Source organism: Bufo bufo, chromosome 11, assembly GCF_905171765.1.
Source record: "Bufo bufo chromosome 11, aBufBuf1.1, whole genome shotgun sequence".
Classification (NCBI taxonomy): Eukaryota; Metazoa; Chordata; class Amphibia; order Anura; family Bufonidae; genus Bufo; species Bufo bufo.
In genome coordinates, this window is record NC_053399.1 from 39,855,539 (window position 1) to 39,869,869 (window position 14,331).

General features: G+C 42.5%; 1 protein-coding gene across 8 annotated transcripts in view; it reads right to left on the reverse strand.

Moving 5' to 3' along the window:
- Nucleotides 1-14,331, reverse strand: part of PCNX1 (pecanex 1) — a 118,558-nt gene that overhangs the window by 34,401 nt on the left and 69,826 nt on the right. For all 8 annotated transcript variants that reach the window (XR_005774836.1, XM_040411985.1, XM_040411988.1 and 5 more), the window contains 12 exons: nucleotides 13,982-14,092; nucleotides 12,770-12,861; nucleotides 11,468-11,577; nucleotides 9,447-9,552; nucleotides 7,534-7,626; nucleotides 7,292-7,442; nucleotides 7,018-7,159; nucleotides 4,433-4,610; nucleotides 3,549-3,657; nucleotides 3,247-3,376; nucleotides 2,925-2,983; nucleotides 1,450-1,665 (listed from right to left, as the gene is read on the reverse strand). Coding sequence is in view for 7 of the 8 variants with exons in the window: in XM_040411985.1 (XP_040267919.1) it covers nucleotides 1,450-1,665; nucleotides 2,925-2,983; nucleotides 3,247-3,376; nucleotides 3,549-3,657; nucleotides 4,433-4,610; nucleotides 7,018-7,159; nucleotides 7,292-7,442; nucleotides 7,534-7,626; nucleotides 9,447-9,552; nucleotides 11,468-11,577; nucleotides 12,770-12,861; nucleotides 13,982-14,092 (1,497 nt within the window). In the remaining variant the exon portion in view is untranslated. The remainder of the gene's footprint in view (nucleotides 1-1,449; nucleotides 1,666-2,924; nucleotides 2,984-3,246; nucleotides 3,377-3,548; nucleotides 3,658-4,432; nucleotides 4,611-7,017; nucleotides 7,160-7,291; nucleotides 7,443-7,533; nucleotides 7,627-9,446; nucleotides 9,553-11,467; nucleotides 11,578-12,769; nucleotides 12,862-13,981; nucleotides 14,093-14,331) is intronic.

Sequence of the window (14,331 nt, forward strand, 5' to 3'; positions counted from 1 at the left end):
TGATTATCAATGTGTGACACGTAGGGGGTTTAACTCCTGGGTCTCCGCCAATTATCAAAATGAAGGACCCATTCATCTCAATGGGACTGCAAAAGATGCGGACAGCACTTCCGTTCCTCGGCCCCGCACAAAGAATAGAACATGTCCTATTCTTGTCTGTTTTGCGGACAAGAATAGCCATTTCTATCATAGGGCAGGACATACCGATCTGCAAAATGCAGAACACAAACAGCTGGTATCCTGTGTTTTGCGGATCCACAATTTGTGGTCCGCAAAAACAGATAAGGTCTTGTGAATGAGCCCCAAGTTGTAGTCCTGGGGACAGCCACAGATGAAAGGGGAGTTTTGTTATGTACTGCAATATACCACACTCCGTTCAGTATGCCAAACGTGGGGACATGATGGTTTGGACCACCACTAATCACATATCAATTGCATTTCTTAAAAGGATTGTCTTACAAATACAAGTTTGAGGATCATAGCAGGTTCGGCTTCTTGCTGCAAAGTAATAGAAGCACTAGATGCCAGCCTTAGACATATGGAGTGGGGGTTGGGCGCAAGAGATGCTCATCCATGCAGTCCATATACCTTACTAAGGCATCTGGAAAGGGGTCCTTGTCTTAAGCCACCCCCTTTTGAGCATGTAATATTCTGTAACACCATTTCTTTATGCAGCAGAGTTGGAGGAAGGGAAGATCATATCCCATTTGATTAATTTATTTCGGTAAATTTCCTAAAAGGGTTATCTGGGAAAGAATACTGATCTCAGAATAGGCCATAAAAATCAGATCGGGGGTTCAGACACCCAGGACCCCCGCTGATCAGCTGTTAGGATAGGCCAGTGCTGCGTGCACTGCAGCCACTTTCTAGGCCATTCAACGTACATTGGTTACATGGCCTAGTCGCAGCTCAGAGCCATTCAAGTCGATGGGGCTGAACTGCAATACCAAGCGCAGCTGCTATACGCTGTACCCACTGTGCTTGGTAAGTGCTCAGGAGGCCACAGCTGACGGGTGCCGGGACTCAGATCCCCACCGATCTGATATTGATGTGGATAGGCCATCAGTATTATTTCCCAGATAACCCCTTTAACACCCGCCAATATTTTTAGTGATAACAATTAATGATTGATGTACATAATTTATTGCTTGTTTTATATTTCATTAAGTAATTTTGTTAAATAAATTAAAATAAATAAATAACCCAGGGGGGCAGAATCCGCACTTGATCCGCAGAGTTCCCTCAAGCTCTTCTAGATGCTTTAATGTTGCGATTTGCTAGAATAATAACTAGAAGTACTAGTAGTAAAGTTCTTTTGTTTAGTCACAATGTTTTCTTCAGATGTCAGTGCGAATACTATAGGGGTTACTGTTAAACTGTGGTATAACTGTAGAAGTGAAGGCGATTGCTGCAATTCTACAACAGGAAATGTTTAACAAATCTACGTACCTCTGAATTCTAAGCCTCGAAGTTGGAAGGTGACAAGTCCATTGCCAATTTCTATCAAGTGGACAAGAGCATTGAGATAATCGGAGGCAAGGATAAAACAATCTCCTGTATTGTAATTGCCCCAACGGCCAAGCAGAAGGTCCCCACAAAGACTGTGCTGTAAGGAGCGCGTCAGGTGCTCATAAAATATTGAATTCAGATTGTTGTCGTCTGACCCTATAGAGCAGGACAAAAAGGAATTATAATTGCAACGGCAAATCTCAGTCTAAAATTCTTTGTCTGAATTCAGAATGTCAAACTTATCTATGCAACCAGTTTGTAATTGGAATCGGTTTTCATTTAACTCATATGAGAAGGTTTCATAGAACAAGGAACGTGACGATTTAGTAACACACATCAGCAGACATGGTTCAACCGTGTTTTCCAAAAACATCCACGTTAAGACTTCTCTTTCAAGGCAGCAACTACAAGAGGTGCAGAAACTGCAGTTTCATCTGGTCCCTCATGCCTGAAGGGTCCCAATGGCCACTTTACTGGTGACATCAGCATGTACATAATCCCTGAGAAAGACTATGACCATTACTACTGCAATGTGCCAGCACAATTATTTTTCTGTACTGTTTAATCACTGTGGTGATCGCCCCTGTGCTGTGTCAGTGTAAATGATTAGCATCCCTGCACTGTGACATCCCCGCTTGTTAGCAGTGCCCTGTGACATCCCCGCTTGTTAGCAGTGCCCTGTGACATCACCATGTTTATCATTGTTATCATCAATGATCATAACAAATCCATTCAAACACAGTGATGTCACAGTACACATCACTGTGTTTGTTATAATCATCCCTGTACTGTGACATCACTGTTTGTTATGAACATCCCTGTACTGTGATATCACTGTGCTTATAATTATCGTCCTTGTACGGTGACATCATTGTTTATCCTCAATACTGTGCTATGAAATCAGTTTCTGATTATCATCCCTGTACTGTGACATCACTGTGCTTATAATTATCGTCCCTGTACGGTGACATCACTGTTTATTATCCCGTCACTGTACCATCACATTCTATTATTTCTAACAGGAATATCAATACGCCGATATCTGTATTGTGACTTGTGTTTATCATCTTTGTGGCAGGATATTTTTTTTTTGCCAGAACAGCGGGGTAGTCTAACTGTCTAAAAGCTTAAATCCTTTGGACTTGGTTTGTCCCATTAAAGTGAACAGTATACATTTCAATACAGCTTTCAGGTATTCAAGAAGATATCTCCAATGGAATGCCCAGAGGAGAGCGAAAAACAGTATCCCAGTACAGGAATGTCATTGTGTGCATTTCACAGGTGTATGAGCTGAAACTACAACTGGAGTTGGGGGACCTTGTTACACCTTTTCCCCCTTTCCAGGATTATCTTTTATTTTCCTATTTCTTCAATGTGGAAGTCGATCATTAAACTTCAAGGAGGTAACGGCATACCTGGATTTCGGTCGAGTTGAGAAGCCAGCCTCGTATTTGAGTGATCCACACGCTTTGTGCTGTAACGTAAAACCATGGGACATTTACAGACAAACCATAAAATATTTTATTGATCTGATGATTATTAGAACTCGGAATACGCTACTTTTGCTATCAACAGAACGGACACTGAGGGAAAAAGCCTTTCCCAAAAACACATTTCCCCTGCCTTCGACACAAACATGAGAAAAAAGCAGCATACATTAAGTAAAATCTTGTCACCAAGGTGTCTAATGATAATAGCAGTGTAATGGAGTAAATAGGTAAATTTTCATTCACTTACTTGTAGTCTCTTTCCCAGAACTTTACAGGCCTCACATATGAAGTGATGAATATTGCACTTCCAAGGAAAGGGTTTAAAGGTGTTGAGAATAAAGCAGATACAATAGCCTGGACAAAAAGCATTGCAGAATCTGAAGTAGAGGGTTAAGGAAGCAGACCCTTTAACGGGGTGTTGAGCCCAATACAGGACAAGGTCTGATGGGATTACAACCAGCGCACATCATTGCAGAATATGTTAGGATTGGAATAATACAGTTTGGTGCAAACTAACATTTTTCATACTGTTAAAGCCACAAAGGATACGAGGTACAGCAAATGGCTGGGCAAAGGCATGGAATGCTGATCCCCATGTAATTTGCCATGGAGCAATGTATGTGTAGACAAAGCGTAACTTGTAGAACAGCTCCCAAAGCTGAAACAGAATGAAGAAAAGTTATACCGCACAAGAACTGGGGACCGATCCCTAGAGAAGAAGCAGCATGACAAACAATGTGCACAATGACATCCTGCAGAACGGTGCGTCACCGAATGGGCCCCCCCAAAGTAAGCAGAGAGCTGCAGCGCATGCACAGCCGCCCTCCATTCATTTCCATGGGAGTTCCGAAAATAGCAAAGTGCTGGCTATTTCTGGCAGCCCCATAGAAAAAAATGGAGCGTTGGCCGCACTTGCGCAGTGCACCCTCCATTCATTTCTATGTGACTTGCATAAATAGCCGAGGAGCTCCCAAAGAAAGGAATGGAGAGCATTCTGGGGAATGGTGCGAGTCCCACCCCCTGAGACCTGCACCTATCTGACTTTGATGGAATATCCTAGCGATATGCCATCAAACTCACAGATGATACAACCCTTATAAGCAATTATAGTGGAATCAAGATTTTTAATAATCTCGGACAACCCCTATAAGTTGTGAAGACTAAGACATTAAATGCACAAAGCTACAGTTTGGGAATTTTATTCGTTTCTAAACCTTATCTATATAGGAAATAATCAGGTAACAAATAGGCATGATAGTTCTCGGCTGATTTTCCAGAGGACAATTCTGATCATCTATACATTTCACAAGCATCAAATGTATTATATGCAACGATTCAAATATCTATAGACATGAGAACAGAAAGAAAAGATGTACCTATGGTTTGGTGTAGTGCATAAGACAAAATGTATGTTGCAAAGTTTGAGTTTATACCTTGCTGAAGAGGATGGACATAAAGAACAGGTCTAGTAGCAGTTTCTCTGAGCAGTCCTTATAATCAAATGTGAAGAAGAGTATAGTGAAGATGAACGTGGCATACTGACAGGTGGGGCTACTGTAAGACGACCTTAGCAGCTTCATTCCAGCAATAGTGATCAACAATGCTCCAACCCTGAGGAGAAAAACAGATGCCATATATACATAATAGAAACAGCAGACAGCACAAGTAAAGCAATGTGACCATGTGTCCACCAGACCAAAAAACGTTGTGCACCCCTGTTCTAGAGGGTTACTGGTCACACAGTAAAATGCAATGTGGGTATGGATCAAGACCCTCTTAGGCATTTTTTTTTCCTTAAACTGTGCTGCCCAATTAAGAAATTCTGGCTAGGATATGCAGAGTATGGCCAACATGGATTGGAAGTCTATATAGGGACATCTTGCCAAAGCCCAGTCTCATTTTGCATGTCCAAATGATGACATTTATATACTATAAAGAGTTATTCTCATTTTATAAAGCAATGGTAGGATATGTGTTACTTTATAGAGGGTCGGGATCCAACCTCTGAGACCACCCACAGATCCTGTGCCGATTTAGCATTAACATCGACACTCCTAACCAAGAGCTGTACAGGGTACTGCAGTGCGCTCCTATTTACTTCTCTGCACAGCCGGGTGGCTGGCAAGTCACTGTGCAGAAGGAACTTAGATGAAAATGCAGCACTACACCAACATTATGGCTTCTCAAAGGGGTTGTGCATATTGATGACCTATCCTCAGTATAGGTAATATCTGATGGGTTGGGGTTCGACACCAATCACTCCCGTCAATCAGCTGTTTGTAGAAGAGGCAGCACTCCATGCCAGTGCAGCTTCCTCTTCATTACACTACGCGTCGTCTCCCTTACAGTGGAGACATAGTGTAACTAGAAAAGCTACAATTTCTGGGGAAATTGTGTGAAGTATTCTTGCCTCCACCAGTAGTCTACAACTGGAGTAGGCGGAGTAACTGGGTGGAGTGGCTTGAGTAACTGCTGTGTGGTTGGAGTGGCTGGAGTAACTGTGGAAAGGTTGGACTGGGCAGAGTAACTGTGTGGAGTGTTTGGAGTGAGTTACACTAACCAATTTATTGATTAAATTTAAAAAGTGCACATGGCAAGCTAAGGCTTCGTTCACATCACCGTTCAGCCTTTCTGTTCTCCTGCTCCGTTTAGGAGCAGGAGAACGGGAAGGACGGAAAAGGCACATAACTGACGCCAAACTGAGTCAAACTGAGCCCTTAGGACCCCATAGACTATAATGGGGTCCGTTATGTTTCCGCTCAGAAAATGATTTTGAAGCGGAGACAAAAGTCCTGCATGCACAACTTTTGTCTCCGCTTCAAAATCATCTTCTGAGCACGGAAGGAGGAGAACGGAAAGGCTGAACGGTGATGTGAACGAAGCGTTAATAGAGTGAGAAATGAATTTCAACTTTTATTTATTTATATAGCACATTTAATTGCAATGTTGTTGCCCAAAGTGCTTCACAGTTACATTAAAACATACATTTCTAAAAACATTAGCAGCCGATTTGTGTAGGTGGGCTTGAAAATGAGGGAGTGGTGGCAGTTTAGAAAATCATGTCCTGATTTTTCAGCTCGCACTCTAGCTTTTGTCACTCTGCTGGCTGCTCACACACCTGGGTTCCTATGGCAACTCACTCTACAGCAAGGGCAGAGAAGAGTGGCTAAGAACAAACTGCTCCAACTTGCTCACTTCACTGGTGGTTGCCATCTTCAGACTGTTGTAGTTTAAAAATTATAAATCCTACAGCGAAGAACTTTATATTGTGAGAATCACAAGACCCAGACCTACATTTTGATTTAGAAATTGCTCTTCCAAAATTTAAGGTGGCTAGAGTGGAGTTTCAATGAATGTCAATGGGCGGCGTGAGTTGCAAACAAATGGTCATATTGTGAAAACTATCAGGACTATGGCTTAGTTGTGGACATTTTAGTGACCACAGGGATAGCTGAACGTTTTGATATAAGATTTATGTAGGTGGGCTTGAAAATGTGTAAGTGGTGGCAGTTTAGAAATCATGTCCTGATTTTTCAGCTCCCACTCTAGTTTTGAACATTCCGCCATTCATTCCTATGGGACCAATTTCGCCACATAAACGCAGATCGAACAATCCGCACGTTTCGGTATATTACTGTCTATGTAGTGTAAAAACTGTTACACTACATAGGAGTTAGGGTGGTAAATTTGGCTATAATAATAAGAATATATATGTGAGATAACAGTAAGTGGTCTTGCCATGCAAGAACACTTAATTACAAATACTCGCTCCACTCAACTGAGTGTAATGTAATGAACAGGAAGTAGCAATCGCATGGAGCGCCCCCTCCTCTTCAAACAGCTGATCAGCAGAGGTGTCGGACCCCGCCAATCAGATATTGATGACCTATCCTGAGGAATATAAAACTCCTTCAATGCTCTGCATCTGTGCAAGTACCACAGGTTGGATTTCTACCAAATGTACAGTGATGCCCTTTAAACTTGCACCCCTTTAAGACAAATGTTCGAATCTACTCACTCTGCACCAAGCTTCTTAGGGCTTCCTATATCCTTGGCACCATTGCTGAGTTCATTAAGAACTATGAGTGGGTAAATAACATTCTTTTCCACAAAGAGCAGACAGACGTGAGCCTTTTCAAACCACATCATATGAGCAGCATCTTGGAAAGAGGGGGAAAAAAAAAAAAAAAAGAAAGTTAATTTTAACAGAATTCAATCAAATGAACTATTCTGTTATCTTGCACATCCAAGTGAGAGCCTCTTTAAAGTTATATTACCCTTGAATTACTTACTTCGAACTTCAAACTGATAATATTCCTTTGTTTTTAGCAGCGGGTGTGAGAAGCAGTGCCAGGGAAGCTGCTTGCGTACTTGCGGTAAAACGTAGTGAGTAAGGAAACCAACTGAACCGACTACTGCATAGAGAACGTAACTCAGGACAGGCTACAAAACAGCGAGATGAAGGAGTCAGGACATCAACACAAATATAAAAGGCAACTAATCGGTTTCTATAAGAACAGGGAGCGCGTTTTACCTGTAATGCTGTAAACACAGTGCTGACGTGAATTGCAAAGTAGAGAACGGCTATGACCACACACACAACTAGGTCAGACTGAAGGCGATCATTCTACAAAATACAAAACAAAAAGCTGTAATGAGCATTTAAAACTAGTAAGCTCTTCCACAAAAATCCCCTGGAAAGACAAGGAGGCATTGCCCTCACCTGGAAAAGAAAAAGTTCTTCACCATAAGCAGTATGAACCGGTGGAATATTGTGGTCACAGCAGGAAAAGAGGACAGACTTTAAATCGCTTAGATAAATAACTAACTCTTGTATAAACGTGCAGAATTCAGTTTCGCCCCTATGCTTAATTCACATATCCTCCCACAATGTGGAAAAATGTGCTGACAAGGGGGTGCTCCTAACTTGGTCCCCTTCAAGCAGCATTTATGGTATATCTCGTGGACATGCCCAACCTCTGTAACCTATACATATGTAGAAGATGGGGGGGCCCCCAAACCCAGCGGGTTTCATAAATTTGCTGAGCACCACCACTACTCACATTCGATCAGTGCAGCAGCAAATTAAATCCCACACCTACAGCAGTGCCGACCATATCCTCTACATATTAGGCCCCCTGCACACGATCAGGATTGCGTGCGGATTTTCCGCGCGGATTTGCGTGCGGAAAATCCGCACCGTAGGTCATGTCCATTGTATTCTATGAGAATTTGAAATTCTCAATGCACAGGATGCGGATTTTTTCCGCGCGGATTTTGACCTGCGGTGCGGATTTTAAAATCCGCGACATGTCAATTAATTTTTTTTTTCCTGACCGGATTTTCTTCATTCACTTAGTGAAATCCGCATGCGGAAAATCCGTATGCAAATCCGCACCAATTAATGCGGATTGACCGCACAGATTTGCCTGCGAACACCTGCGGATTTCAGTGCGGATTCTCCGCACATGAATCCTGAACGTGTGCATGTACCCTTACGGTCTCCTAAATCCCACTTTACCTTGGCCACCTGAGTCCGTGGACATTTCCCACACAGGTATGAGTCCCAGGAGAGTGACCCACGCCTGCCAGATATTTATGGCATATCCTGTAGATATTACATACATAAACAAGGTGGGAATACTCATTTAGGCATACCACAAGCTCCGTTCTAAATGGAGCTTTGGACTGCAATTGTGTTGTAAACTATAGTACACGGGCACTGTAGCGGTGACAACCTAAATTACACTGAAATGCTACTTTTTACATTTTGAGAAATTTTTAGAGAGATATAACAAATGCATAAAAACAGGAGGTAGGGTGGATGCACTCGACAAGCCTCTAGAACAGGCATCCTCAAACTACGGCCCTCCAGCTGTTGTAAAACTACAACTCCCACAATGCCCTGCTGTAGACTGATACCTGTAGGCTGTTCGGCCATGCTGGGCGTTGTAGTTTTGCAACAGCTGGAGGGCCGCAGTTTGAGGATGCCTGCTCTAGAACAATGGTCTAGTACAGGTTGAGTGGGTTTCACCACAAGGCCTCACCAGGTATGTAGGATGAGTCTTTGTCTTCTGGTCAGCTATTCGATAATTTACTTACATCTACTGACATTAGGACAATTCTCATACGGGTTAATCTAATGACTTACGACAAATTGTCCAGTGAATTTCCTTGGCAAAAAAACCTTGGATGAAGGTTGACTTTAACCTCTTCAGGACATAGGGCGTACCGGTACGCCCTGATGTCCTGGTACTTAAGAACACAGGGCGTTACCGGTACGTCCTGAGAATTTTCGATCACCGCAGTGCCGCCTGCGGTGATCGGAACCAAATGCCTGCCGAAATCATTCGGCAGGCACTCTGTACCAATGCCCAGGGGGTCACTTTTTTAATCATGAAGAACAGAACTGTGAAAAATAAGTTCTTTAAATTTAAATCCACTTACAACAGAATTTCTTAGCTTCTCAGGAAGAGGGTCTTTTACTTCTGACAGAGGGTCCTCTGGATTTTTATCCTCATTGTTTGGAAAGAGTTTTGATTGCACCAATGAGCTGAAACAAGGCAAGGTAATATGAAATTAGAATAATGTATTCCTTCATCAGTGGCTTATTAATTGCAGCACAAGAGGGAGGACAGTAATCCACTTGTGTCAATGTTTGGTGAGTTTTCACACTGACCATTAAACCCAATAATAGGTACTAGTTCTTGGGCTATACAGATCACTTTTCATCATAGGAAGGATTACTACGACAAATAGCACCTATACATAGATAATATAGATTCCACCACTCACAACAGGTGATTGTCAAAGCTTATCTACTCCTTCCTGACCTCTGCACAAGTCGCAGAGCAGGTCTAGAAAACTCTCCCATAGAAGTCAATGGGGTGAGCTCCGGACCACTGTCTATATGGCCCATGAGGACTACTGTAAAGCATTTTTTTTTTAAATGCTGTTAAGAAAAGTTCAGACAAGATGGCCGCCCCATAATCATGTTTAAGAATTTCAATAAAAAATAAATAAATAAAACTGAATTAGAAAGTAAAAATTAAAAACAATTTATATTGAGGGGAGGAAAAGGAAAATGTGGACACAAATTGTCTTGTAATAAGCTGATTTTTATTTGAATAATAAAAACGATTTGATTGAAAAAAAAAAAACAAATTTATATATATATATATATATATATATATATATATATATTTTTTAATATTTATATTTAAATGTGTATATATATAAAATGGGAGTCATTTAACAAACTGGTGTAAAGTAAAACCGGCTTAGTTGCCCATGGCAACCAATCAGATTCCACTTTTCATTATGGACAGCTCCTTTGGAAAATGAAAAGGTGGAATCTGATTGGTTGCTAGGGGCAACTAAGCCAGTTCTACTTTACACCAGTTTGATAAATTACCCCCAATGTGTTTTAACTGGCAGAAAAAAAATATAGGTGACACATGCCTTTCAAATTAGCATACGAACGCATCTTGGGTCCGTGTCTGATCCATTCTATTTGCAGATCACACGGTAACCCATTCATTTCTATGGGGCACATGGATGCACAGTGGCTCAGTGGTTAGCACTGGTACCTTGCAGCGCTGGGGTCCTAGGTTCAAATCCTCCCAAAGACAACATCTTCTTGGAGTTTGTATGTTCTCACCATGTTTTTATGGGTTTCCTTCCTGAATCCAACAACGCAAGTGTGAAAGTACCCTTACCTTGGCTTAAATGTGCCTCTGTGTGCTAATATCTTGTTGCATTTTTGGAGTAAAAGTAAGCCAGCTTATAGGTGGTGTAAACTTAGACTAGACAGTTACTGCCACTGACAATTCTGGTGCAGACTGTCTAGTCTAGGTTTACACTGTCTTAGACTACTTTCACATTAGCAACAGCGTGCCGGACCGTGCTGCCGCTAGTGCACGCAAGCCGCCGGAATTCCGCTCCGGCCCCATTTGCTATAAATGGGGGCGAACCGGAGGTCCGGCCACAGCGCGGCAAACATGCCGAGAGGCGGCCGGAATAAAACTACGACATGTAGGGTTAGTAATCGCCATTCTGACATCCCCGCTGTCTCCCACAGAACTGGAACTTAGACAAAATCTTGGCACAAGAACAGAAATCTGGCATACATCTCAGTGGGATTTACAATATGCGAAATTTATATGGCTCTGTGTGCCTGAATCGTGAATCTGTAATATGAAGACTGGGATTTGTATCTTAGACAGTACTAATAAATCTGTCCCACTGTGTGCAAGATACCATAAAGGGGGATTCCCTGAGGATCTGTACTTACAAAATACAAATCAGATTACAGAACAGGCAAAGGGAGGTTTTGCGTGTGCGAACGTATCCAGTCACAGGTAAATAATGCCTCCAACAGCCTCATAAGCTTCTCTCATAGTACAGTCACAGACCGGGAAGTCATTTGTCTTCTGATTAGTATGCGCTGGAAATGATCATTGACTCACATGAGGACAGAGGGGTCGCTGCTCTGTCTGCTGAGATGGTAAGAAACCGCCACTAGCACACCACAAAAAATGGAGAACAACACAGGAACATGCGGGGCATCCCAGGGATCCTGAAGAAGAACAGAAGGCAACAGTGAGATTTCAAGACCTCTCTGTACTAAGGATTTTAGCCATCCTAACTGCATATAAAAACAGCCTAAGGGTCCATTCACACGTCCGTGTGTGTTTTGCGGATCCATGCATCCGCAAAATATGGACACCAACAATTGCGGACAAGAATAGAGAATGTTCTATTTTTTTTGGGATCGGAATAGCGGACCCATAGAAATTAATGTGTCTGCAATGCGGGAAGGAATTGTGGACGTGTGAATGGAGCCTAAGGGTCCATTCGCATGTCCGTAAGTGTTTTGCGGATCCGCAAAACACGGACACCGGCAATGCGTGATCCGCAATTTGCGGACCGCACATCACCGACACTATAATAGAAAATCTATTGCGGACAAAAATAGGACATAGTCTATTTTTTTCGGGAACGGAATTGCGGATCTGCATCCCTTCCAGCCCCATTGAAAGTGAATGGATCCACACCTGCGGACCCAAATTACGGACGTGTGAATGGACCCCAACAGTTCTAGGCAATGACTGCCATCTTGAAAAATATGCGAGTATGAGCACAATATAGAGGCTGAGAGGCATCATAAAAATATACAATAAATTGAAAACAAAAATTAGAAATAAATATTAAAAAAAATATACAAATAAATAAAAACAAAAAAAGCCAATGCAGGAAGTTACCGCAAGTGAAATGTTACATTGAGACGGACAAGGTGTAGAAATCTGAGGCAGATCAGCTATGTAATATTTATCATTTGGTGTACGAAAGGATCACTTAACAGCTGAGGCAAGAAACCAGGTCTAACAGGAGGGCAACAAGAGGGCAGCAATTCCACCAACGGCTGTAGTGCCAGAAATATTTTAATAGTCATTTTTTCCTCAGCAACGCTATTGTACTTAGATTTTTGCCTAACACCGGCTGCACGTACAGCAATCGCTGATAGATAAGGAACTTCACTAAGTCACTAAGTAAGCAAAGTATACACACTACAGCAGCCGCAGAATATGTTTTAAGGGCATGTTCACATCTTACTAGTTATTTCGAGGGCCAAGTAAAAACGCAGAATGGTCTAATATAATGGACTCTATAATCGACAATCCATATGTAATGTGACTATAAGACTCATCAATAGACATCCCTATGCCATAAAAGACACTGCCATACCTAATGGCTGTCCAATGACTTACCTTAAGAGCACCATAACATAGTCCATAGAGTAAAGCTACTGCCACAATGCTACGAATAAAGCTGTAAAGTGCTGCAAGCAGGCTGGTGGTAGCTGGAAAATAAAATACTGAATAAGTGGGATTGTTCCACAAGTGGTCTGATAGCGATGAAAAGAAATCTAAGACAAGGTTTCTGCTTTGCTGCAAGGAATAATAATACGCAGTCAGAATGCCTAAAAAGGGTCATCTGCCCCTATATAGAATCAAAAGGGAGTTTTGCTCTTTTTTTTGCCGCAGGATGTGTGTTGAGGAAAAAAAAAAAGACATACATTGAAATCTCAGCCATGTCCATAGAAAAACATCTGTACTGACGGTATATTCATTGGCAATTAAGCAACAAAGTAAAGGGTAAAACTACAGGGCAAATTTTGGAGCATGTCCAGACTACTTGGACCCCCATAATAAACACAAGAATGGGTGTGAAGGGTATTGCACGACCACTGCATCATTCACTATGGGACAGACAGAAAAGGCAGCGCTCCCACAATAATGAAGCAGGGGTCACACAAGCGTACTACTGCACCATTCAGGCAGAGGACTCCGGGACCTTAGTCTTGTGATCGGTTGAGAGTCCAGTGGTCAGCCCCCCCCCCCCCTTCCCCCATCAATTATACATTTATCACCTACACCATGGATGGCCAACCTGTGGCTCTCCAGCTATTGTAAAACTACAACTCCCACCATGCCTTGCTGTAGGCTGATAGCTGTAGACAGTGTGGGCATGCTGGGAGTTGTAGTTTTGCAACAGCTGGTGAGCCTGAGGTTGGCCATCCCTGACCTACACTGTGGCCCAACTGTCCCTGTAATATCACTGGTAATCACGTTCTAATATACTTTCTGCATTTTTCGAGATCTCTGTTGCAGACACTTCATGGGGATCATCAGTATTCAGGTCTAGTGGCCAATACAGTCACCAGAGCCGTGGACGTACCTGCATGCCCATCACCTGACCAGAACCTAAGAAGGTTCCTACAATAGAACATTTCTTCGCACCAAGATAACATTCATGTGCTGCAGAACCTGGTATTTTTATATACTGAAGTAACTTCAAACCACATCCTAAATTAAAAGGTAAGTGACAGGAAACAGCCCAATCTCTAACACTGGAGAGCCGTGAAGCCTGCGATAAACACAACACTCAGGTTAGTAATGGTCACAGAAGGCAGTGCTTACCATTTCCACCAAATACATGGATATCCACTTGTTCACATAGGTACATAACAAATGTGTTCACCTGAGGCAGAAGACCAATAAAAAACACGACTGGGAAACAGAGCGTGAACACTGGGGAGGAAAGAAGAGACCGACAAGTATGAATAAAGTGCCAACGCCTAGGACACCCCCATTCTGAGGGACAGGATCACATAGCAGAGCTTCAGCAAACAAGAGGCATTGGATCAGATTTAAAGGGGTTGGTCACTGCTTTACAAGTGATGGCCTGTCCTGAGGATAGCCCACGGGGAGGGTCCAGCAGATACCTGCCCATCAGTTCTGCAGAGGTGCCAGAACGGGTTACCGCAGCA